The 26,185-nt window shown below is 44.3% G+C and overlaps 1 protein-coding gene across 1 annotated transcript in view; it reads right to left on the bottom strand.

The window, feature by feature from the left end:
* The window catches only part of LRRC2 (leucine rich repeat containing 2), a 315,710-nt gene that overhangs the window by 88,521 nt on the left and 201,004 nt on the right, over positions 1-26,185 (bottom strand). Inside the window, exon 4 of the mRNA XM_083158350.1 lies at positions 18,191-18,347. Coding sequence (XP_083014476.1) covers positions 18,191-18,347 — 157 coding nt within the window. The remainder of the gene's footprint in view (positions 1-18,190; positions 18,348-26,185) is intronic.

The raw sequence follows: 26,185 nt of genomic DNA, 5'->3' as shown, positions 1-26,185 counted from the left end.
TCGCCAGAGTCAAATTAGCTGCAGATCTGCTCTTCTATGTTCTCCAGCCCAGCAGCTGTTATCTCTGCCGGCAGCACAGCTGCTCGAATCTCCCTCCCTGCTCTCTTCCCGGACAATGTATAGTCCTGGAATGCCACCCCTCCGGACTCTGGACACCCGGCTAAATTACCGGACTAGCTTCGGATTGCATCACACACAAGTCGCATGCATACTGTACATACAATTTGATCTGATGCAATCTAGTTCAAAATGCACAGAAATATTGTACCGTGTATGGGCACCTTAAGCTGCCCATTGAGGGCCACCCAAAGCAGACAGTGGGGGGTTAACGGGAAGAAAATATAAGAAAAAAAAGCAAAGCACAGTGAAATAAAAGGCAGTATTACAACAGTGGTGAGTTAAAACTAAAAGTAACGGTATTAGATTTCATGTTCAAACTGTAAGCTTAGTTTTTCTAAATCCAAGCTAAACTTTGCTGCTTCGTGCTTAGTGAAGTCTAACATTTCCTAACTTAATAACCCACATTATTAATTAGAACTTAATTTCATTTCCCTCTCATCCCATAACAAAATTGGCTTATCACTAATGGTAAATGCGCTAGTCTTGCAAAAGGCGGAGTATACATTACATTAAAATGAAATTAATCAGCTTGCAAGAGCAGAGTGAAGGATTAATGCATTCAAGCTTTGTATTTTGCAGAGCAACCAAAAATATGTTCTTTGGACAATGTATCTGCTGCTTAGCTATTATCTGAAGTAATGTTCATTAAATATTTCTGAAAGAAAATTGAAGGTCTGATCATTTTCAATCATGAAAAGGAAAAGTAATCACTGTTGCCTAATCTGCAATTTGTTAAAGTAAGTTAAGTCTAAAAGCAAATGAAAGTTTCAAAGAAAAAAAAAAAGAAAAATCAGTGCTATGGTTCTCCCTATTCAATTAGTAGGTTTTCAAAACAAAATAAAAGTGAAAGGAAATCAATGCATATGATTAGGCTTAAATCACTAATCTGGAGGAAAAAAATTGTAATGACTTTTTTTTTCCGGTTGTAATGGAGATTAAAGTTGCTTTGAAAATACAATGTTTGTTCAAAACCAGAAAGCTTGGCAGGTTGATCGTATATAATATGTTTAAAATCCAAGTGAGTGAATACAAATATAAATGACTCAATACAAATATTAATTGGTATAAGACTCAATGGAATTATAACTGTGACCAGCTAAGCAAAAGAACCATTATCAGAGCCGTACAGTCCTGGAAAAAGGCTTAAGTAAGTAAAGTGATAGCGGTGACAGCCAATTCCATATGGCTTTAAACCGATTATATTGCAAAGCTGGAAAAATTCTAGCAACACAAAGCTTTTTAGCTCTCTTGAGAATAAATGAGACACCAAATAAACACACATTCTAAACAATATTTACAAATGATCTGTAATGACTACATTGCTATTGCTCTGTGACAATTCTAGTTTAGTTTTTTTTACAGTACATCAATGCTGAAATAATGATGAAAGAAAAAAAGAGTTTTTTAAATGTGTGAACATTATAAAAAATATCATCTGTGATCTTTTGTGGTATAAGCAAGGGAGAAATTGACATGTACAGGTTTTATTATGTATTTGCAGAAATAGACCTTGTGCAGTCGCAACAGAAATACATTTTTATTTTTGGAATTTTCCGTATATCTTCACTAGACTGGATAGAGGGCAGAAGGAGTTAGATTTTTATCATTCCTTCTTGACCCGCATACTGTACATTCTCGTTACCTCCAACCACAAATGGTAAAAAGCACCAACTAACCTGGTCACTAGCATTAGTAGCTGTAAGGAAATGTAATTCTTGTACTGCAATAAAATGTCTTTAAAGGGATTGGTTCTAAATACTAGATTTAAAAGTTATTTATACAAATTACCATCCATTCCAGTTCCACCGCTCTATTTTTAATTGTCAATTTAGGGAGGGCTATGATTTAACCTATTGTAATTCTGTAGAACAGCTCCAGGTTCCCGACAATTTCTATGATAATAAGATATATTAAGCCCGGTGAAGTGATAATGTGGCTGGTACTTTATCACTGGCCAACAGCGCCGCCAACAGGGAGGTGCTATGAGGACAGCTGTCCAGGGCCCAGATGCTCTGACAAAGGGTAGGGCTCGGACCTCTCTGTCCCCGCAGCCCGCAAGCACCCCCCCCCCCTTCACTGCTCAGCTGCGCCTGCGGTGGTTCAACTTGCCGCACCGTCATCGTCTGGCCAGAGTATCCATGGGCAACAGGCCAGCCAGGAGGCGGAGCCCCCACCTCAGCGACGTGAATGACGTCAAGCAAGACATATCAGTGGCAGGGCCGGATTATAATGGAGGCACAAGGGGTCAGTGCCCCTGGGCCCCCCTCTAGTTAGGGGCCCCCTGTGGTTGGCATGTATTTAAAAAAAAAAATTGATTTGTTTTGTATTTTTTGTTTTTTGCTAAAGGTTTTGTCCATGGGTGGGGTAGTGCTGCAGCTTCACCTATCTGCCAATGTGACAATGATTTATGGTGCTGAACATCGGGAGCCAAGGCACACTGATTGCACAAGTGTGCAGTGCATTTCTGGGACTTGACTAAGTCCCCAGACACTTTGCACCAGAGGACAGAGGCTGAGAAGTTTGTGCTGAGCTCGGATTGGTGGAGCTCATTACATGCTTCTCAGGTCCATGGAGAACAGCAGCAGCAGCTTAGTCATGGGAGGGTTTTTAATCAGAGGCAGCAATAGGACTGTGAGGTCTCCTCCAGAGTAAGGGGCAGAGGGACAAACACAGGCTTTTCATGTGGTGTGTGTGTGTGTGTGTGTGTGTGTGTGTGTGTGTGTGTGTGTGTATGTATGTATATATATATATATATATATATATATATATATATATATATATATATCCCCTGCAGTTAACCATTAACCAAGTTTACTCTGTGTTTTGACAGTATAATTTTCTCCCATGCAGTGTGCGGCCAGTAATGACAAGTGCAAGGGGGCCCCCCGGTCTAAAGTACCCCGGGCCCCCCAAAGGCTTAATCTGGCACTGATCAGTGGTGTAGGGAGCCGGCGCTCAGGAGCAGCAGGGAACAGCATGTGGCCGCTGCCCCCTCCCACTAGGCTCAAGTGGCAAGGCTGGTATAAATATTAGATGGGCCACTAAGGCAAAAAAAAAACATTATTTACAGTATTTAACCCTCACAATTTATTTATCAGGTAGTTACTTAATATTTTGTTACAGGCTTGCTGCTTGAGCCTGGCTAAAATATTTTTTTGTAACATAAGGGTCCCGGGCCTCACAATTTCTGATGGCAGCCCTGCTGGCCAATCAGCTCCCAACAGGCTTTTTTCAAACCCAGCCTGTAACTTGACACTTAGGAGCTGATTGGCCGGTGATAAAGTACCAGCCACTTTATCACTTCACTAAGCTTAATAAATCTGCCCCTCAGGGAGATAAAGTACCAGTCAAACAGTTCCTAATGTTACAGGCTGTGTTTTAAAAATGACAATTAGGTGCAGGTTGTCTGGTACTTTATCTTCATCTACTTTATCTCTCTCAAAGGCTAAGTACATCTACAGAATAATAAAGTGAATGGAAAAAAGATTTTTGCCCTTGCTGCTTCCTTCTTTTGTTCTCTATTATGAGAAATGTGCAGAATAACAGCAAGGTGTGGTAGATAATAGCTCCCCATCTCTCCTACATTTTTTGTAAAAACAAATGTGGAGCACTTTGTGAACCATGCTTGGTGATATTCTCAGAAACTTTTAAAAAATTTTATTTTGGTGCTGAAACTTATACTACATTCCTTAAAATGTAAGTATAAATTTCAGCACCAAAATAAAAACTTGAGGCTCAAAACTATAATAGACATTACGAGCCTGCACTGCTGGGTATCTTGGTTTCCCCTTGAGGCAGGACAGAGCTGTCAGTCCGCCTCCTGTGCCTTTATGTTTGTTTGCTGGGTCCTTGGGGCTCCTTCACATTGCGGTGCACGGAGGACTGGCATCCACTCAGCCTCTTCATCAGTCTCTTCCCAGGACGCCGTGTCAGCCCGCTCACTTGACTCATGAAACCAATCGAAATAATACTGGCAGCATGGCGGGGGAAGGAAGTAGGATGCTCTGGCCTCTCTGCATTATTACAGCGCCACTGCTATGCTACTATAGTGCTGCGGCACTAATCTATATTCTAGAGACGTCCGGTTTCCTGTCCTTTGCGGTCTGCAGTTGGACCGCGGTTTACAACAGGCGACTGCTGATTAGCTGTATGGTAATACACAGTCGCTTCATTGCAGATGTGCAATATCCTACAACTCGGACTCAGGCCCATTATAATGTCTGAGAATATTTTCCAATATTAAAATGCCATTCAAAAATATAACTGTCAAGAAGCTATAGTAATCGGTTCATTATTACTTGCAATTATTTTGCTTTAAGTATATAATAAGAAAACACTATCTCTATTGTATTACTACATTTACTTGATCAACTTATCTCTAATTATATTCATGTCTATGAATCAATTTCATTTAAATCATGTCCTTTTACATTCTACAATGCAATGAATGCAAATGTTACTAAATAGGAATTTAAATGAAATGAAGAAATATTTTATGATCATGTTATGCTAATTAATATAAATGATGGATTTTTAATTGGTACTAGCAAGTAGTAATCATAGCCACAAGACTAGATTATTACCTGTCGAGTCATTAATAGGATATTTTACTATGAGCTGTTTACAGAGAACCAAGAGATAGATTATATTAGTCCTAATAGTGTACTCTCATTATACCCTAAGTAAGTGTTACAATGTCTGCTGAGAAATTAAAAAGCATAGATTATTGTTTCAATATAACATATTGACATGATGAACTCAGTACTTTATATTTAAAAAGCAAACTACACCTTTGATCTATGTCAGCATAAACAATCAGATGAAACTGTTATATAAAGTAGGTAATTTTTAATCTACAGTACCTGTAATATGAATTTTCTCCATTATATTACAGGTTTGTATATATCACTGCTTAATATTGGACTATGATGAGTGAAGATAAAGGCATTTCCTTTTCATATAAAATTATATATATATATATATATATATATATATATATATATATATACACATATATATTAGAGATGTGCACCGGCCACTTTTCGGGTTTTGGGTTTTGGGTTCTGATTACCTTGAGGTTTTGGGTTCTAATGGGTTTTGCCAAAACACCTCCTAAGTGTTTTGTGTTTGGATTTCTTGGGTTTTGGGTTCTGATTTTTTTGTTAAAAAAGCATAAAAACTGCTAAAATCGCAGAATTTTTTATTTGTTTTGCTCCTACGCTATATTAACCTCAATAACATTCATTTCCACTCATTTACAGTCTATTCTGAACAGCTCACACCTTACAATATTGTTTTTAGGGCAAAAGGTTGCACCGAGGTAGCTGGATAACTATGATAAGCCACACAAGTGTGCGGCACAAACACTAGACTGATATGGCACACTAAGCATACCCTCTAGGCTGATACTGCACACCTAGAATTACCCCTGGACTGATATAGCACAGGTAGCATCACCCCTGGACTGATACAGCACATTTAGCATCACCCCTGGACTGATATGGCACACTTAATAGCACCCCTGGACTGATACGGCACACAGCATCACCCCTGGACTGATATGGCACACAGCATCACCCCTGGACTGATACAGCACATTTAGCATCACCCCTGGACTGATATGGCACACTTAGCATCCCCCCTCAGTAGCGCACGCAGGGGGGGGTTTCTGGGTACCCAGAAACCCCCCCAGGAGTCTAAGGGCCCTATGCTGAAAGCTGAGGGTCCCCTCTTTCCATGGGTACAAGAATTTTAAAAATCGGCCCTTGGGAACCGGAGATATCTGACTTCAAAGCAGTGGCCATCCAAGCCTGTTAATTGCTCTTCCAAGTCAGATATTTCAAGTTCTGTCTGACTCAGAGTTTCTCTGAGGGTATATTCCAAAAGCTGGGACTCTCCCCCATTGGGGGACACTAGTAGCTTGTCTCTACTGTTCCCAGAACCAGGGATATCAGCCTTCCAGCAGCTGGTTACTGCTCCAGCTTCACACATCTGGTATGTAGTTTTATATACTCGTCGGCAGATTGCTCTGCCTCCTGAACTCTGATCCCATAGTCCTCAATACCATTTGGTAGGTGGGATTAACTAGTTTTTAAATCCATTAAAATCTAATAAATGTATTTCTGGGAACTGGAGATATCTGCAGTCAAGCAAGCTGTCCTCCCACCAGAAAATTATGAATAATAAGCCCACTCCACTATACACCCCTCCTATGCATATTAAACATCCTCTACCACCCTGGAAGTTATGTGTCAGGGCCCCTTCATTCAGCCCAGTGCCCCCTTCTCCCACCCCATCTCCCACCATCTGTGCAGTAAAGGGGTAATTAATGGAAATTACTGATCCAGGCCCTACATGCTGAGCAGTTGATATAATACCCCCTACCACCCGGGGGACATCAAAGCTTCCCCCACCCCTACCGCTGGAGGATCAGTAGTGGCCCCAATACATTGCTATGCCCAAGGGTCTACACTGCTGTTGACGCCCCTGTATGTGTGTGTGTGTGTGTATATATATATATATATATATATATATATATGGTACTTATGTATTATCTGGACTCCCATGTTAAATGCACCCCATTTTTTCATAACCCTACTATCCAACTACGCATGGAGTTGATTTTATATAGTGTGGCGAGCGCAGCGAGCCACCGTGCCCGAAGCGTGGCGAGCGCAGCGAGCCCCGCGAGGGGACGCGTCTCATAAGAAAAACAGGAGCCCAGATATTACATAAGTACCATATATATATATATATATATATATATTATATATATGTCTATCTATAATACTTTAACTGACCCAGCATATACTGGGTCACCTAAGTGTACATCTCTGTGCTTTGTTCCGCCCCTCTGGAAACCCCCTTCTGAAAATCCTGCATTTGCCACTGCCCCTAGTCTTATACGGCACACCTAGCATCACCCCTGGACTGATATGGCACGCTTAGCATCACCCCTGGACTAATACAGCACACTTGGCAGAACCCCATGAATTATACGGCAGACTTGGCTTACCCCAGGAATTATACGGCACAGATGGAGGCACCCCTGACCTGATACAGCACACATGGAATTATACGGCACAGATGGCGGCACCCCTGGACTGTTACGGCACACATGGTGGCAGGCATGGAATTATACGGCAGACAAATTCCTGCAGTAAAAATAAAAATGTGTATTCTTTTAATTATAAAAAAGAGCAGTACACCTTACTTAGCAACACCCCATGAATTATACAGCACTCTTGGCTCACCCCTGGACTACAGCGCATTTAACAGCCCTTGCAGTAAAAAAAAAAAAAAAAACACCTTAAATTTATTTTCATTAAAAAAAAGGGCAGCTCCCCTGGTCTGATATGGGACACATGGGGCACCCCTGGAATTATACGGCACACATGCGGGCACCCCAGGACTGATACAGGACACATAGGGGCACCCCTGGACAAATACAGCACACATGTCGGCACCCCTGGATGGATACAGCACACATGTGGGCACCCCTGGACTGATAGTACTGGTAGCCAGTGGAAACAGCAGATTGGAATTATATACTGCAATAAATACTGGTAGCCAGTGGCAACAGACTGGAATTATATACTGCGATAAATACTGGTAGCCAGTTGAAACAGCAGACTGGATTTTTATATACTGTGATAAATAATACTGGTAGCCAGCGTCAACAGCAGACTGGAATTATATACTGCGATAAATACTGGTAGCCAGTGGCAACAGCAGACTAGAATTATATACTGCAATAAATAAAATACTGGTAGCCACTGCCAGTGGCAACAGCAAACTGGAATTATATACTGTGATAGGTACTGGTAGCCAAGGGCAACAGCACACTGGAATTATATACTGCAATAGGTACTGGTAGGCACTAGCCAGTGGCAACAGCAGAGAGCAGACTGCAGCAGACACTAGGCAGTGCAGGGCAGGCAGTGGCACTAGCAGCACCAGTGGACTATCACACTGTGACTGACTATACAGGAGCAGACTCAGCAGAGGCAGGCCCCAGCACAAAGGAGAGACAGAACACAGCACCAGTCATCCTTGCAATGGTGATGTCTTGATCACTGAGCAGTACACAGCAGCATGGGCCCCAGCAGAGACCACACACAGCAGCAGCACACCCTTCCCTACCCTTCTCCGAGATTGGAGTGAAGATGGCGGCGCGAGGTTGCGGAATTTAAGGGTTCCGTGATCTCGCGAGAATCTGACGCAGGTCGATGACGTTTTGCCCGTGCGCCCGGATTCCAGTCAGGCGGGAAGCGCTGAGCACTGCTCATATCCGGGCCCGGATTGATGACGTCCGTGCCGGCTCGGATCTGAGGAATCCGAGCCCGCACATCTCTAATATATATATATATATATACAGCTTCTATGGTGCGGCACTCCTGGTATAAATCACGATACTGACCAAACGGATATCACAACGTTTCAGTTCTTTACTGAACTTTTTTCAAGTGGTACACTTGAAAAAAGTTCAGTAAAGAACTGAAACGTTGTGATATCCGTTTGGTCAGTATCGTGATTTATACCAGGAGTGCCGCACCATAGAAGCTGTATGTTATTCACCCTGTGAAGGCACCCGGGCTATTGTCTATATCATTAGGAGTGCCAGACCCACGATGTATATATATATATATATATATATATATATATATATATATATATATATATATATATATATATCTCCCTTGATTATGATTGTGATAATGTGTACAACTATAATAACTATAATTATTATCACTTTTCTTTCCCCTAAGCTTGAACATTTATTGCCCCAACACACAGACCTAATATAAGGAATCGCAATGTAAGGCCACGTCTGCAGCTGTGTCCCTTACCAGTGTGCTTGTGCAATCCATGGTGCAATGTTCCCTGTGTCCCCTGGGTCCCCGTTCGGTGGCCCGCGGCGATTCCACGCTGGCCCATCGCTGTATGGGTGCTGCCATGACACCTGATGTCCCAGTGCATGTTCCCACGATACATCAAACAACACTGTTCCGTGTTTCCAGCATCCCTGACCCACCCAGATCACAGCCAGCTACACAGAAAACCCCATTACTGACAGTTTGTTCAAGGCCAATGGACTTGGCTCATGACCAAAGAAGTTGGGCCATTGCGAACGATGTCCACAACCCTCGTCTGATGGATAAGTTCCATCAAGAGAATCTATCCAAGCCCAATGTGTGTTCGGTGCCCACCCTTAAAGGGGAGGGGGTACTTTCAGGAATCGCGGTGTGCGGCCACGTCTGCAGCAGCACCCTTTACCATGGTGCTGGTGTGTCCTGTGCCGCAGGTCCGCACTTTGTGTTTCTCTCAGCCACAATTCATGGTGCAATGTTTTCTTTGTCCCTCAGTTCCCCATTTGGTGTCTCACGCTGATTCCACGCTGGCCATCGCTGTATGGGCACATTCATGACACCTTCGGTCAGCTGACAGGCTGAAGCAATCGCACTGTCTGCTGACCTGAACTTTGACCTGTACACCTGATCTCTGGACCAAGGTGTACACAGGTACTTCCTGGTTCTGATTGGTGCTGCAGCGAATCACATCTGAGCAAGGAGGAAATATAAGCAAGGCTCCCAGCATTCCAAATTACCTGTTCTGTTTTCTGTGTGCTTGTCTCAAGTGTCAGAGTTCCTAGGCTCCAGGCTATCCTGTGCTCCAGTGTTATAACTACCTGTGATCTGCTGCTGCTGCTCCAGTACTGTTGCTGGTTAACCCACCACCTGCAGTTTGCCTCCTGCTCATTTCATCCCATTGATTGAGTCGCATCCAGCCATCACCAGCAGAGGTCACTGCTGGCTCCCAGGCCAGCTAACTCTTACTGGCCCCCAGGACAGCCGTCCACCATTGGCTCCCAGGCCAACTACTTGCTACTGTGATAAGTCATTAAACTACACCACCTGTGTCCTGATAGTCTAAAACCACCACCGGCTCTTAAGCCGTCGACAATCATCTCTGGCTCCCATGCCATCAACAAGCATCTCCAGCTCCCAGGCCATCAACATCCCTCTCTGGCTCCCAGGTTGTTGACAAGCAACTCCAGCTCCAAGGCCATCGACATTCCTCTCCAGCTCCAAGGCCATTGACATCCCTCTCTGGCAGGGGCGTAACTAGGACTTTATGGGCCCCATAGCAAAAATTTTAAAAGGGCCCCCCATTATCACTACAATGACCCTTGGTGGGGGGGGGTGGCAAAAGAAACAGTGAGGGAAGTAAAAGACAAAGGTCAGGTTGGACTACAGTAGAAATGCGGTAAAACCACCACAATTTGTAATGCACTAAAGCCCCCTACACATGGCTCCTGCGAAGTGTGTGTGTGTGTGTGTGTGTGTGTGTGTGTGTGGGGGGGGGGGGGTAACACTATAGAAGTGTATGGGCTTCTCTATGCATCACTGCTGTGTAAGGGATCTGCTATGGATCCCTCCCAATGTGTCCAGAGGTTGCCCACATCTCTGCGCATGTGCAAAGGGACTTCCAGGTCACAGATCCGAAAGTGGTGGGGATCGCAAAGGACAGTTCTTATTAGAAGAGCTGCCATTTGCGTTGATCATTACATATGTGAGTACATATGTGATGAGCATTGTGGCTATGGGCGGCAGGATGTACCACCAGTGCTTGGTACATTCCTCCCCAAGAGGGAAAAAAGAGAGGAGTAGGGAGAGAGGGATGCTCAGGAAAAGAGAGAGGCCTTCATGGAAAAGAGAGGTGTTATGGAGGTGGAATGAGAGAGCGTTGAGAGAAAGAGGGGGTAGGGGAAAGAGCAGGCGAGAGAGAGGGGGAATGGAGAGAAAAAAAAGAGAGATACAGCAGGGGTAGAGCATGGGAGAGATAAGAGAAAGGGGATGCTGAGAGAGTGAAAAAGAGGGGTGTGGGGGGGGGAGATGGGGAGAGAGTTATTCTCCCCCCCGACCCAGTACTAACAGTTAGGTCTCCTGTACCCTGGTGCCAGCTTCAGCAGCAGTGGGGATGGTGTGTGAGCTGGCAAAAAATAAGAAGGGTGCAGGGGATTGCTTTTGGGGCCCCCCCAAGCCCTGGGCCCCATAGCAGCTGCATCCCCTGCACCCTCTATAGTTACGCCACTGCTCTCTGGCACACAGGCCATCGACAAGCATCTCTGGCTCCCAGGCCGTCGACATTCATCTCTGGCTCCCAGGCCATCCCAGGTTGTTGACAAGCATCTCCAGCTCTCAGGCCGTCAACACCTCTCTCCAGCACAAAGGGCATCGACAACTGTCACCGGCTTTCAGGCAGACAACACTCCCCTCCGGCTCCCAGGTCATCACCAGCTTCCACACCAATGACCATTAACCCTCTTCCAGACTGACAATCATTAAATTCTAAGACTTTCTCAAGACTTCCAGTATACATTCCCCAAAGTCCTCTGTCACCAGTCAGCTTGTTCCAGAGGACCAGGGCAGGGGGCCATGACCTGCTCGGTGGGTGCAACTACAGTAAGTCGAAAGCTCCTTGAGGGGCTCCCTGGTGAAAACCACCAGCAAGTTAGACTCCGCGCCCCTGTTCCTGGTCTCTGCCAACCCTCTGGTTCAGCTGTCCCCTGGTATCCCAGTCCATGTCCTTACAATACATCAAACAACCCTGTTTCCTGTTTCCAGCACCCTCCACTGGCCCACCCAGGTCACAGCCAGGAACACAGAAAACCCTGGTGCTGACACCTAATCAGTACGCTGTGGTCTGACAACACGTGTACTAAGACAATTTTTTATTCTAAAATACACTTTTGCATGCAGAAATGAGTTCCTAGCAAGAAAGAGAGTCTGTTTTCAGTTTATGGTTATATGGCTAAAATCTCCACCAATGAGCCTACTGGCTTGTTTTATTATGCATATTTATATTTATATTCCGTTGACATCTGATACATGCATCAACCACGGACAGATGCTAGCCCTGCCAGAGAGAGGTTAGGGGGATGGCCTACCTGCACTGTTTAAGGTAAACACTTGATTTTATTTACTGGCACTTTTGTACCTTGACAAAGGGGTGTAATAGCCCTGAAATGTTGGAGGTTTTTTTTTTCTGCTTTCAATACAAAATTTTCCTTGGAGTGCTGCAGTCAGGATTAATTTCTTCCACCTGTACATTGTTCCTGAGGGAAGCGGGGTTCATTACCAACAGTTTAGGAGAGTGCCAGACTGCAATCATACAGCGGCACTCCACAGATTTGAAACAATGTACTTTTATAAAGTGACCGATGTTTCCTGTTCCTCCTTGCAAAAAGGTGGAGGTAACGTTCCTGCTGCTGGGTTGTTGCCCTCCTACGGTCTTCTCCACGTCTCCTCCACTGTCTCCTGGTAGTGCCTCCATTCTCTGGACACTACGCTGACAGACACAGCAAACCTTCTTGCCACAGCTTGCATTGATGTGCCATCCTGGATGAGCTGCTCTTGAATGGGTTTCCTCTGGGTACTCCAGTTTCCTCCCACAAACCAAAAATATACTGGTAGGCTAATTGGCTCCCAACAAATTAACCCTAGAATGCATGTGTCTGTGCGTGTTTATGTGGTAGGGAATATAGATTGTAAGCTCTACTGGGGCAGGAAGTGATGTGAATCTTCAAATATTCTCTGTAAAGCACTGCGGAATATGTATGCGCTATATAAGAAACTGTTAATAAATACAGTAAATAAATAACATCACATTGCTACTGCTGGCTTGCCTTCTTCACATTTTGCAACCTGGTGTCATCTCTTCCCTGGGTAAATGATGCACATGCATCATATGGATAGATCATATCCATGTAATAAAAAAGATGTGATACTTCAAACCAGACCACGTCCTTCTACTGCTCCATTGTATCTTTCTGACACTAACATGCTCATTGTAGGTACTTTTGACAGTGGACAGGGATCAGCAAGGGCATGCTAACCAATCGGAGGCTATGTGCTTCCATAAGTAACAAACTGCAATGTGTTGTGCGTATTTTGATACCTTTCTATCATAGCCAGTAATAACTTTTTCAGCAATATGTGCTACAGGAGCTCCACTGCTGGATCGGACCAGATGGGCTAGGTTTTCTAGTTTTATTCAGTGAACCTTTGGCACCCATGGCTCTGTTGTTCTTTCACCAATTGTTCTTACTTGGACTGCTTTGTGTGCTAGTAACACATTGCAAGATCTGGCATTTTAGAGATGCTCTGGTGGTCATCTATCCACAATCTGACCCCTGTTAAAAAAAACTAACTGTTCATTGGCTTCCTAATATATTACAGTATGGTGTAGTGTATCACCATCTGCAGTTGTTAGTAAACAGATGTTTTAGTAGAAACAGGTCCTTAGTTAGTTAGTTAATTAGTTAGATAGTTAGTTAGTTAGATAATGTCCAAGTCCTTCTTTACTATATGCAGCTCACCTTTATTACTTCCTCCTCAGGAGACATGTGATAATTCTATTTGGATAAAAAGAAAGGGTACACAGCATAGTGAAGTACAGTAGAAATATCTAATAGTAGTAAAAAGTACATAAATTAAAATAGTCTTAAAATTATTAATTTGCCTGCCACCGGTCAGTGAATTCTGAACTCAGCTCTTTCCATCCAAGAGGTAAGTCTTGCATATTATCCATGTCTCCGTTCCCCAGGTCAGCAGTCCTACTTGCATATTGTGATGTCAGCACACTTATATGAAAATGCATTTTGTCAATGATGACTTCATCAATGTATGTGGTGATTGTGTACCTGGCACCATTTTATAGTAGTTCTTTTTGCATCATCTATCAGAAGTCCATAACCTTAATTCACCATCTTACAGTTTTTGCCCTAATAATAGCTCTGGTGGTTGGAGCCTATGTTCATTTGTTTGATCTTGGATCCTATTTCTCATATTTTCATATACATTTTTTATTTTCTATAATGTCCTACACCTGAGAATTACTATTTTGTTGGTGGATTATTCTATTTACTGGCATTCACCATGTGGGCACACATCACCACGTGCATGCATGTCACATAGATGTTTCATGAGTCACGTCTCCAAAATGCCCAAAATTATTTAAATTAGGTGACTGTGAGCATGGGAAAGTGGGAAGGATGTGAAGGCTTGGGCCACCCTTTATGACAATCTAGTGGCCAATAAGAGCTCTAAGACCAGCAGAGCCTCCCCTCAACTGTAGTGTGCAGCTTCTAGACCAGTGTTTTCCAAACTGTTTTTGAATCACGGCACCCTAGAGCATCAACATTTCTTCAAGACACCCCTAGGCCAAACATTTCTTTTTGAGAAAATCTGCAACAAATTAAATAAGAAAATTGTATTTACATGTCATCCTTATGGTCAGTTATATTGTGATGGACAATATTTGTTTCTGTTTATACACATATATTATGATTAGCAGCCACCAGCACTGGTTTTGCTTGTTACTGTACATTGACCATAAATAATTTGAATTGGTCCTGGACCAGCAACCTGAGACACCAATGCAAGTGTCCTGAGGCACCCAAGGGTGTCCTGAGGCACAACGTTTGGGAACCACTTATTCTAGACTGACATTTGGCTGCTTATCTTTTATATAATGCCCTAAACTGTAATGAACAGTGGGAGCCAGGGTGAATGCAGCCCCTTAATGACTCCTACTGCAGTAATGAGACAGCCTGTATATAGTACCAGAGGTAGAATAGTCTGAGCCTGGAGACTACTGCACTAGGATGGAATGGCAATGGGGATCAATTAATACAGCAGTAGGAAAATAAATTAAGTAATACAGTGGTGCAAGATTAGGATGACAGCATGGAGGGGATGGAGGGGATGGAAATGTGGGTAGTAGGGGTGGAATAATGGTAGGATGAGCATGGGGTAAACTAAGGTGACTTGAAATATGCTAAGTACTATTTAATAGTATTATATACAGATGGAGCCTTCTTCAACTAGCCTTCTCAGGAGAGCCATGGTGAGCCATGTCTCACCAAGGCTTATTATCATCTATTGTTCTCAGCTGCAATACCATACATAGAACAATACAGTAGGGGATTAGCAGAGGATTAAATTTGACAGCTCTGGCTAATTTAAGCCTATTAAAGGGCTAGATGAGGATTACTCTATATGTATGTATCTGTATAATGAAATCAACTACTGATAAAAAAATATAAATATATCATCATTTTGACAGGTGCTATGCACCAGTGTCCATGAGGTTAGATCCAGAAAGTTCCAACATGTACAGTATGTAACATATATAAATTCACTGAACTGGATATAGGGTTTAAAGTGTGTGAGACAATTAAGACACTGAGTCATACAGACACAGACATGCAGAGAGTCATACAATCTCCTCTAAACCAAATGGAGTTATTAGGTGGTATACATGTTGTGATTGTAATTGTGTTGTATTATTCATTCGTTAGAATATTTAATAATTTTAAATAGAAAAAAGTCACATTTTTATTATTGCAGAAATGCAATGTCACGTTTATAAAAATTAGGATTTACATGTTATATAACATTAGAATAAATGTATTTTACAATGGTGTCTTACAGTATGTTACCTATTATGTATATTCATCCGATATTTAGATTTTTTTACCATTTTAACTTTTCACATTCAAGATATTACACCCTGGCATATACATATATTGATCAGTGTTCTTAGTGATAATTTAAACCAATCTTATCTATCTCTCCGCCAAAGTTAGTTTTTGAATTTACTTTTCTCTTACAACCCACCCATTATTTTCAAATGGTTATGGCAACAACCTAATACAGGTGACTATGGTATATCTTCTTGTTTGTAATAGTTTACAATCCTCACAGCACAGCTATATAATAACATCAAGTCACAGTATGATAAGAAAAACCCGTAAAACAGGCCTAGGGGTCATTCAGTTTGGCTCGCAAAGCAGCGATAGTTCACTGCTTAGCAAGCCTTCTAATGCCACCTGCTGGGCATACAGATGCCCAACCCCGGCCGCCTTGCCAATTTCCCCACCGCACTCATAAACATCCATTCGCAGGGTAGTGTGCGAGCCCAAAATCAATTGGTGGTCGCCGAACATCAAATTACTTCTACAGTACTTCTAGACTTCTGGTCTTCTGGTCCAAGAACTGGATGGGAGGCTGATGTCCTGTGATGTCAGACTCCCACCCCCAGAAGGCAGGTGCCCGCCCATGTTTGCATGGGAATGCCCAGAGTTTTCCTGGGCGCACCCAGAATTTTTGTGGGTACACTCAGGACATGCAGGGTGTTCCCATGTGAACGCCCCCTGCCTGCCTTCATCCTGCCCCCCACCCCCCATGCAATCGCTATACCAACTACCACATATACCAACACTTCTCCCCCTCCCTCCCAAAAGATAAATCATTATTACAGTTTAAAACACAAGCCCGTCACACATGCATATTACATTCAAAGTGCAGACATGCCCTCAACACAGTGCCAAGCGCACAGTGGGCACTGGTGTCAATGTCAATATCTGCAACAACTGTAAATGGGTCCATGGAGGAGCAGGAGCTAAAGTTTAAAAATAGAGAAAGATTAAAACAACACCAAGAAGAACGGTTGAGGGGCAGGAGAGAAACAGATGCAGACACTGAGGTGTAATTAAGAGTGATTGGGTAAAAAAATTCAGTACAGTGAAGAGAGAAAGGAGGATAATTTTATATAATCACTGATATCTTTCCTATATTTTGTGTGGATTTAGCAGCATCATTGAGAGCACCCAGCAGGAATACGGTGGAGGGGGAGCCAGACCACCCGTCGTGGATCCAGCGGCAGCGTTTAAAAAGTTGGACCACCCAGAAGGTATGTGGTGGTGTGTGGCAAGGGGAAGGCCACCCGCCACGGATCCAGCATCAGCAGAAGATCACACAGGACCAGTGGCACAAATGAGTGAAGGGTAGAGGAGGGGAATAGTATCACATAGTGCACAGAGCTGCCCTTATGCAAGTTCAGCAGAGTGGCCATTCTCCCCCTTGATCTGCTGTACAAGGTTGCTACTGCATGGTAAAAATAGAACATTTTCTTGGATCAGTGGTAAAGAAGTGCAGGTGTGCCACACCGTTGCATACCGGCCCACTTCGACCACTGTCTGTCTATCCCAGCATTGGACCCTTGCATAGCCTGCTGTACATATAGTTGGAGCCAGCTGCTGTACTGATGCTCACTCCTGTGACTGGAAGCCCGTACTGCCGTATTGCCGTGACTGGAAATAGCCACATGCACCGCTGAAGCCACAAACATTGAAGCCAGAGCCGCAGTGGGCAAAAAACGTGGAAGCCAGCTACAACCCGCATACATAGTAAGGGATAGTTTCCACTGCACTACAGCAAAAACTTTTTAATCTGGAGCACGCAAACTCCTACCTCTGCATAAGTTCATAAAAAAGCTGTAACATTGGTATCGCAAACTTTTTATAATTTTTTTTATTCAATCTTTATTTATAAATGTTATATTCATACAAAACATAAAAAAGCTGTATAAGACTAAAGTATAAGACTAAAGTCTATCATGTCGACCCAGGAATTTGGCTTTTTAACACAGGTTTTTCTGCAGTGTGAACGGGTCACATACCCGGATCTCATACACGGGTAAAAACCCTTCTTTTTACCCGTGTTTGAGATCCGGGTATGCAGACATGGGTTGACCCGTTCACACTGCAGAAACACCTGTTTTAAAAGGCAAATTTCCGGGTAGAACTTCTTCACCCAGGAATTTGCCTTGCAGTGAGAACGGGGGTCCGTCCCTGCAGCATTTTAATGCCGGGAAAAAGATGTGTATTTCTCACTGGCAGTGAGAACACGGTATCAGTCAGTTCACTCTAGCCATTATATTTCTGCTACTATATTCAGAACAATACATATATATATAGGGCCACCGTCAGGGGGTAACTAGAGGGACTCCAGTCCCAGGCCCGGATCCAGGATTGCAGTATAACAAGTATAATTTATCATAAACAAAATTCACATTTAAAGTATTGCAGCCTGTGATGGGTACACCAGAGATCTCACCAGGAATGCCAGGAGTTCAAGTTATAAGAGGGGGCCCTTCCTATTTTGTCAGAAGATTTACATGATTACTTCTCTGATGATAGAAATGACACATTCTTTGTACTTACCTATTTCAGGGGGAAGCCATGTAATTTTATTCTGAGACAAATCCAAGACTTTCATCTCTTCAAATAATTGGATGTACTCAGGAATGGTTTGTATTCGAGTTTTATGAATATGCCATTCTTTCAGATATGTTTGTTCTCTCAGATCTTCTGGGAGTTCCTAAGGGTTAAAATTAGAATGTTACTTTTACATGGCTGAAACATATATACTGTATTTGTAGTTCACAATCACAATAGGATGTATTGTGTGTTTTTTTTTTTTTTATAATAATAATGGTCATTTATGATTTTATTTCTTTTAGAAAGTCCATAATCCTTATTACAAATCAAATAAAACCACTAATCCACCATGTTCAATGTATAACATACATAACACAAAGCATTGTATTGTTGTTGGAATCAGTCTGCCCCACAGGACTATAACTGGATCTTCTTCCATACTTTGGCTGGAACCCGAAGACTGGACTGGATTATGCAGTGCAGGAGTCATCCTGCTATACTCCAGTAATGTGCCAGTGTTAATGTTATGATTAGCCCTGGTTCTATAAGGATAGAACAGGGAACTAGAGCAATAAGGTATCTGGAGCAGTTGCAGGATGATCATACATAAAAAATGAGTAAAACGAAACAGAAAATAGGACTTAAGGAGCCCATACACGCTCAGTTCTGTGCTCCGTCCGTTCTGTACTATGAGATGCGCGCTCCCGCGCATCTCATAGTACAGTACAAAAAGTATGTGCTGCACATACTTTTTGTACTAGCTTTACATTGTATTGCATCGCATTGCATGCACAATGCATGCACAAGGCATGCAATGCGATACGATGTGTACTTTAAAAGTACAAAAGGGACGCACAGAACGGAGCATGTATGGGCTCCTTCAGGACTGACACTAGTAACTGACAGTAACCAGGAGCATAGAGGTGAGAATGCAGATCACATGACTGGGGTATGGCTATATGATTGGCATATGGGAATAACAAAAAACAAGCTGTGACCAGTATAGGAAAAGGTCACAAACCCCTACTCTAACAGCTAACTCTATTGTCTACTCATGAAACAACTGGATACCTGTGGTGCTAAGGCTTCACCTTTAACAGCCATGTTTGAAGGGGCAAATGAGGTCCGTCCCAAACCCGGTGCTGCCAGGTCTTACAGGGAAACAAGGCACCAGTGGAATCTAGGGAAGGCAAGAGGAAAACTAACTAAATAAAACTAGAAGGCTACCTGAAAAGCTAAGGAAAAGAGAGTAATAAGAAAGCACACAAAAATCAGAAGTGACCTTGTTGCACACACAAGAACAATAGCGATCTTGTTGCGGATAAGACCAGAGGCGACTTCACCGCTAAATAGCGAGTACCAGAAGCGACCTTGTTGCATACAAAAGAACATTTGGTACCTTGTAGTGAATAATAACCCCTAATAACGGGCAAACATAAAATAAACAACCCAGACAAAAAATATACATAAAATGACTGTTTACAAACATAAGACCAAGCCGCAATGTGCTGAAGGCCCGCAGGACTCACAACACCCGGAGTAAGTGATTCGTGGAGGTACAGAGGACCAGGAACACTAGGAGATGCAGCTTGCTGTAGTGGATTTCAACTACAGGCATAGAAACTTCAGACTGGCAACTTAGACAGTGAATACAGGCTGAGGTATGCTGGAAACAGGAGGCTGGGCCGCAGACACATAGCTTGGAACTCAGGCTGGGAATGCACCAAGAAGCTTTACTGTGTGCAGCTAATGCTGAACACTCACCAGGAGCTAAACAGGAAATACCACCGGTAAGGAGCAGCTGATCAGAATCCCTAATGAAGGGTAAACAGCTTATGAAATATCCAGTACAGGTGGACTGCTGCACAGAGAACCCAGTCCAGGTTGCTGAGCAACAGCTTCATAACAAAACCAGCAACAGCAGCATACCTGACATTTATAACGTATAGAGACACTTTCTAATTACCTGATTGGTTTGGGTTTGGGAACCTCAACTTTTGTGTATGAAATAAATGCATAATCAGTACAAAAGTATAAAAGAAATAGAAATAAATAAGTAACTTGTGAATTGAAAATTAAAGAAAAAAACATGGTCCCAGTCTCCCAAATCTCTCAACAGCCCCCTACAATTGTTAGTCACATTTTGCATGAGTCTCCCTCAAATGAAAAGTGCATGAACTGCATATAAAAATCACATGCTCTCAAATCCTCCTGGCTCAAGCATACATCCCAACATGACGCTCTCCAGGAGAGACAGCATGCTCTGTTCATGGACTTCCCTTTTAATGTATGATTGCCATTTCCTGTGGTGAAACACCTTTCTTATCACTTAACCAGTTCACACAGGTGACAGCAATCATACATTGGCCCTTATTCTGAATCGGACGGTACGGCCCGCGTGCGGCCGTACCGCCGATGTTTTTAGTCTGCACATGCGCAGCCCCCCAGGTCAATCTGCGCATGTGCAGCCCCATTCGCCGCAGACGTATTTCGTCCGCCGCAAAGGGGGCGTATAGGGGCGTGAGGGGCTTCATACCCTCATTTCCCTATGTATACGCCCCGCGTTTCATGGGCGTTCCCATGCAAACGCGGGGCGTATGCATGCTAATCAGGGTATGACGCCACTGATGGGGGCGGAAAGCTGACGTCGCCGGATGTCAGCTCTCAGCCCCCATACAAGCTATCACACGGACGATTGTCCGTGTGGTCTCAGCTTGCGGGAGCTGCTGTGGCGTGCGGCCCTGCCTTCGATGGTCGACGACCATCGAATGCAGGGGGCAGCTCCCACCATGGTGGAGGCGTACGCCCCACCATTTTTATGCGGATCGCCAGCCGTCCGTGTACGGACGGCCGTGGCGATCCGTCTCGTGGGCGGGGATTGGTTTGTGCGGCCGGAGCACCGTGTGCGGCTCCGGCCGCACCAACCAGAATAAGGGCCATTGAGAGGGAAGTCCAGGAGCAGAGCAATGTGTCCCTCCTGGAGAGGGTCATGTTGTGAGGTATGCTCAAGGTTCTGTGGATATACAGACATGGATGGAGTTGTAATATGCCTTTAAAAAATAAATCTTCTAAAGCTGAAATATATTCCTTTATTTCTGGGTTAGACCTTGTACAAAGTAACAGTTTTGTATCTAGATACTTGGGAGATCTAACTGGATACAATGTTTGGAATTCAATTTTTTCATGGCATTATATATTTATATATAACAGGCTGTAAATGTATTTCATGTACAGTGCATGTTTGTAGGTTCTATAGTTCTGATGATTATGTAGATATGTTTTTTTTTCTTTAAAATTACTCAAATATAATAGCTGCTTATTGAAAGACCCTGAGTGCTGTCCAATAATGTTTCTTGTGGATTGGGGCAGTGTGACTGACCTGAGAAAGCTTGGCTGGGCAAGGAAACTTCCTTTTTGAGTGCTGTTCCTCTCTAGTGTATATTTGTGTGTGTGTTGTCACTACTCTTTTGTTACTATAGTTTGTGATGGCACTGACCACAGTATTTAATTTCCTGTATTGGAATGTCCTATTTTATACATACATATAACAAGTCATTTATAGCTGTACATACTCCTCAATTAAATCCATAGCAGCTGTAACCATATGCATTTAATTCACAGAAATTGGGCAATGACCGATCCAGTAAAAAATATAACCACACTCAGGGCCAGAAGATTAGGGGGGGTGGGGGGCACAGGAGGTCAGTACCCCTGGGCCCCCTCTATCTAGGGGCCCCTTTGGTTGTCATGTATTTATCCCAAAAATATATATTTTTTTAAGCTAAAGGTTTTGTGCATGGTTGTGGGGTAGTGCTGCAGCTTCACGTATCTGCCAATGTGACAATGATTAATGGTGCTAAAAAATGGTAGCCAAGGCACACTGACTGCACAAGTGTGCAGTGCATTACTGGGAGCTGATTAAGTCTCATGAGATTTTGTACAAGAGGTCAGAGACTGAACGGCTTGTGCTGAGCTCTGCGGTACTTGTGTAGTTTCACGGCGCCGGAAGTGCAGAGGCTCGCGTGCCGCTCTAGCTATGAAACTTGGCAGTCTGCCAGAGGCTCTGTTTCACTGTGCGCGTGCCGCTCTAGCTCTGTCTGACTGAGCTCGTGCCGCTCTACCTGTATGTAAACAGCGTAGCGGCCGGCCAGCAGCAGCGCTGCCCAGGCGCTGACAGGTCAATGTCACTGTGGCACTTGTAGTTCCACAGTGAATTAGGCAGCGCCTGGGCACCGCTGACAATGGGGGTATGTTAAAGTGGACACCCCGGCACAGTGATGCCGGGGCTTCTAAACTGTATGCGAGATTCAGACGCAACTGCGTCTGAATCTCGAGTCACATAGATAGCCGCTAAGAAGCCTGAAACCCACCCTCAGTGCCACTAATGGACGCCACAGCTGTGGACCGTGAAAATCCCACTATCCACGCCCACCCGAAGCGTGGCGAGCGGCGGCGGTACGCGTCCTACGACCTTTTCATACCCCCACTATCCACGTCGGCGTGGAGTTGAGAATAGATTAGTGTGGCGAGCGCAGCGAGCCTCCGAGCCCGAAGCGTGGCGAGCGCAGCGCGCCCCGCGAGGGGACGTGGATACCTTCACAGCTATACGCGTCCCCTGGCGGCTTCACATGTGTCAGCGTCCGCTCGCCACGCTTCGGGCTCGGTGCGTGGCGAGCGGACGCTGACACCTGTGAAGTCCGCCAGGGGACGCGGATAGCTGTGAAGGTATCCGCGTCCGCTCGCCACACTTCGGGCTCGGTGGCTCGCTGCGCTCGCCACACTAATCTATTCTCAACTCCACGCCGACGTGGATAGTGGGGGTATGAAAAGGTCGTAGGACGCGTACCGCTGCACTCGCCACGCTTCAGGTGGGCGTGGATAGTGGGATTTACACGTCCACAGCTGTGGCGTCCACTAGTGGCACTGAGGGTGGGTTTCAATAGTGTTCCCCTAGTGCCACGTCTGAATCCAGGCTTTCCGGCTTCTTAGCGGCTATCTATGTGACTTGAGATTCAGACGCAGTTGCGTCTGAATCTCACGTACAGTTTAGAAGCCCCTGCATCGCTGTGCCGGGGTGTCCACTTTAACATACCCCCGTTGTCAGCGGTGCCCAGGCGCTGCCTATTTCACTGTGGAACTACAAGTGCCACAGTGACATTGACCTGTCAGCGCCTGGGCAGCGCTGCTGCTGCTGCTGGCCGGCCGCTACGCTGTTTACGTACAGCTAGAGCGGCTCGAGCTCAGTCAGACAGAGCTAGAGCGGCACGCGCACAGTGAAACAGAGCCTCTGGCAGGCTGCCAAGTTTCATAGCTGGAGCGGCACGCGAGCCTCTGCACTTCCGGCGCCGTGAAACTACACAAGTACCAGCTCTGCTTAGTAGATGCTGATGCTTTAGACCCCTCCATTTCCTAGACCAACTAATAAACATCCACTTCCCACATGAACATGATATAAATTAAATTAATTATTCAGTGCTGTTTAATCATTCACCACACCTGCTATTGTACGATACCCCTAGTGTGTGTTCCACTGCACTGTGCACAGTGGAGGATGTCCCACTAGGCACTTGAGATACATGTCAAGGGTTGGCACATGTTTTGAATACATTTTTTTTCAACTGTTGGGATCGTGACAATGGGCAGCAAATTGTGGTCCTGAAGGTGATTGTAGGGTTAATTTGGAGATTTTGAGACATGAACGTGAACTAAAGGGGGTGGAGAGGGGGCAATGATCAATAATGTGGCTAGGAGTGGCCTGACACCTAACCCAACTTTGACTTTGCAGATGCCGGCTCCATGACCAGGAAATTGATCTACTGCTAGCAACATGCTGCCCTCCACCGCTGATTGACAGCGGGGAAATTGGTTCACATCTCATAAACACAAAATCACAGGACACTGAACTCTATATTTATTACTTGTTACACTCACAGGTTGAAGATTTCTTATCGTAAAAAAAGAAATAAAGTGGTTATAACTGTGCTAGATTGGTGTGTGTGTGTATGTGTATAATATATATTCCTGTGCATATTGCTTTAGTGTAATTCCTGATTTACTTTTAACTTCATTAGGACCCTAATGTTTATATTTTAGAAATTGGCAGTATAAGCAAAATATTAAAACTCTATAAACAGTTTCTGTTGCAGATATTAATAAATCTTTCTATAATTAGGATTGCTACTGTTTCAGATATGAATTATGTTTGTGCTGCAAAACAGTGCCAGCCAAACTTTGTCTCTTTTAAGTGCAAAATTATTGAAGCTCAATTCTCAGCTAACCTTAAAGGCTCTGTGGACCTGGTCTATTTCACACTGGCTGAGCTAAAGTAGTACCTTGAGAAATGACTTGCCTCTGTTATATACGGTAGCTTGACATTTTCAGTTCAAATATTTAATAATGTTTCCTTTTAATTAGCTGTGTCCTACTGCTTTGTATGTTCTGTACCATATGTTTATAGCGAACCATGGGGCAGATGTATAAAGCCTTAACAAGAGATAAATGCAAGGGTGATAAAGAGAGATAAACGTCCAGCCAATCACCTGTTAACTGCCATGTTACAGGCTGTGTTTGAAAAAAGTCAGGAGCTGATTGGCTGGATATTTATCTCTTATATATTTGGCTACATCTGTCACGCAAAGTGTGTGAGTGTGTGTATATCGCGGCAAAACCCCCCCGCGACCCCCCCTCCCGCGATTCGCGGCAAACACCCCCCCCGCGACCCCCCCTCCCGCGATTCGCGGCAAAAATACCCCCCCGTGACCCCCTCCCACGATTCGCGGCAAACACCCCCCCCCCCCCGCGACCCCCCCTCCCACAATTCGCGGCAAAACCCCCCCTCCCCCGCAACACCACCCTCCCACGATTCGCGGCAAAACACCCTCCGCAACCCCCCCTCCCGCGATTCGTGGCAAAAAGAACCCCCGCAACCCCCCTTGCGCGATTCGCGGCACCCACGACCCCCCTCCCGCGATTCGCGGCACCCCCCTCCCGAAATTCGCAGCAGCCCCAGGATTAAATGGCACATGCAAAACACTGACATGGCTATGGTCGACAATGAAAAAGGTTGACATGAGTTTTTGAAGATTTATTTTTCATTTTTTTAATGTTTCCATATTCATTGTCATGTGTCGACATGGACACAAATAAAGTGTCACACTTATGTCAACATTTACATGTGTTGACCTTTCTGTGTTGATTTTTTCTTGTGGCGATTCGCGTCACACACCCCCGCAACCCCCCCTCCCGCGATTTGCGGCACCCCCCACGCCCCCCCCCCCCTTCCGCAATTCGCGGCAACCCCCCACCGGAACCCCCATGAACTCCGCCCTCCCGTGATTTGCGGCACCCACCCCCCGCGACCCCCCCTCCCGCAATTCGCGGCAGCCCCAGGATTAAATGGCACATGCAAAACACTGACATGGCTATGGTCGACAATGAAAAAGGTTGACATGAGTTTTTGAAGATTTATTTTTCAGTTTTTGAATGTTTTCATATTCATTCTCATGTGTCGACATGGACACCAATGAAATGCCACACATTTACATGTGTTGACCTTTCTGTGTTGATTTTTTCTTGTGGCGATTCGCATCACAGATATCCGGCATGTAATAATTTTCATTTAGAATAGGTGGACTTTTGAATCACCCTTGTGTCACACCAACATCACCCAGACTCATGTGTTTTCTGATTAAGACAAGTAATTGCCAATGTTTAGAGATTGGAGTATCTTACAACATGGTTCTTGACAATTAGGAGCATATGCGGAAACCCTGATACCATCTCCCCCTATGAAATGAATCCTTTATTGGTATCAAGACTTCTATTGAACATGACTGATTCCTTAAAAGTCTTATTCACAGTTAGGAAGTGATTTTTATAATAGAGCTAGATACTTACTGGTAATCAGATGTCAGAGTCTAATGGGGCCTACACACATATCGATTCTCAGGCAATTTCTAAGCGATCTCACTAGATCACTTATAAAATGTCCCTACACCA

This window comes from Crinia signifera, chromosome 1 (assembly GCF_055691185.1).
Source record: "Crinia signifera chromosome 1, ASM5569118v1, whole genome shotgun sequence".
Taxonomy (NCBI): Eukaryota; Metazoa; Chordata; class Amphibia; order Anura; family Myobatrachidae; genus Crinia; species Crinia signifera.
This window is presented reverse-complemented; position numbering and strand designations above follow the sequence as displayed.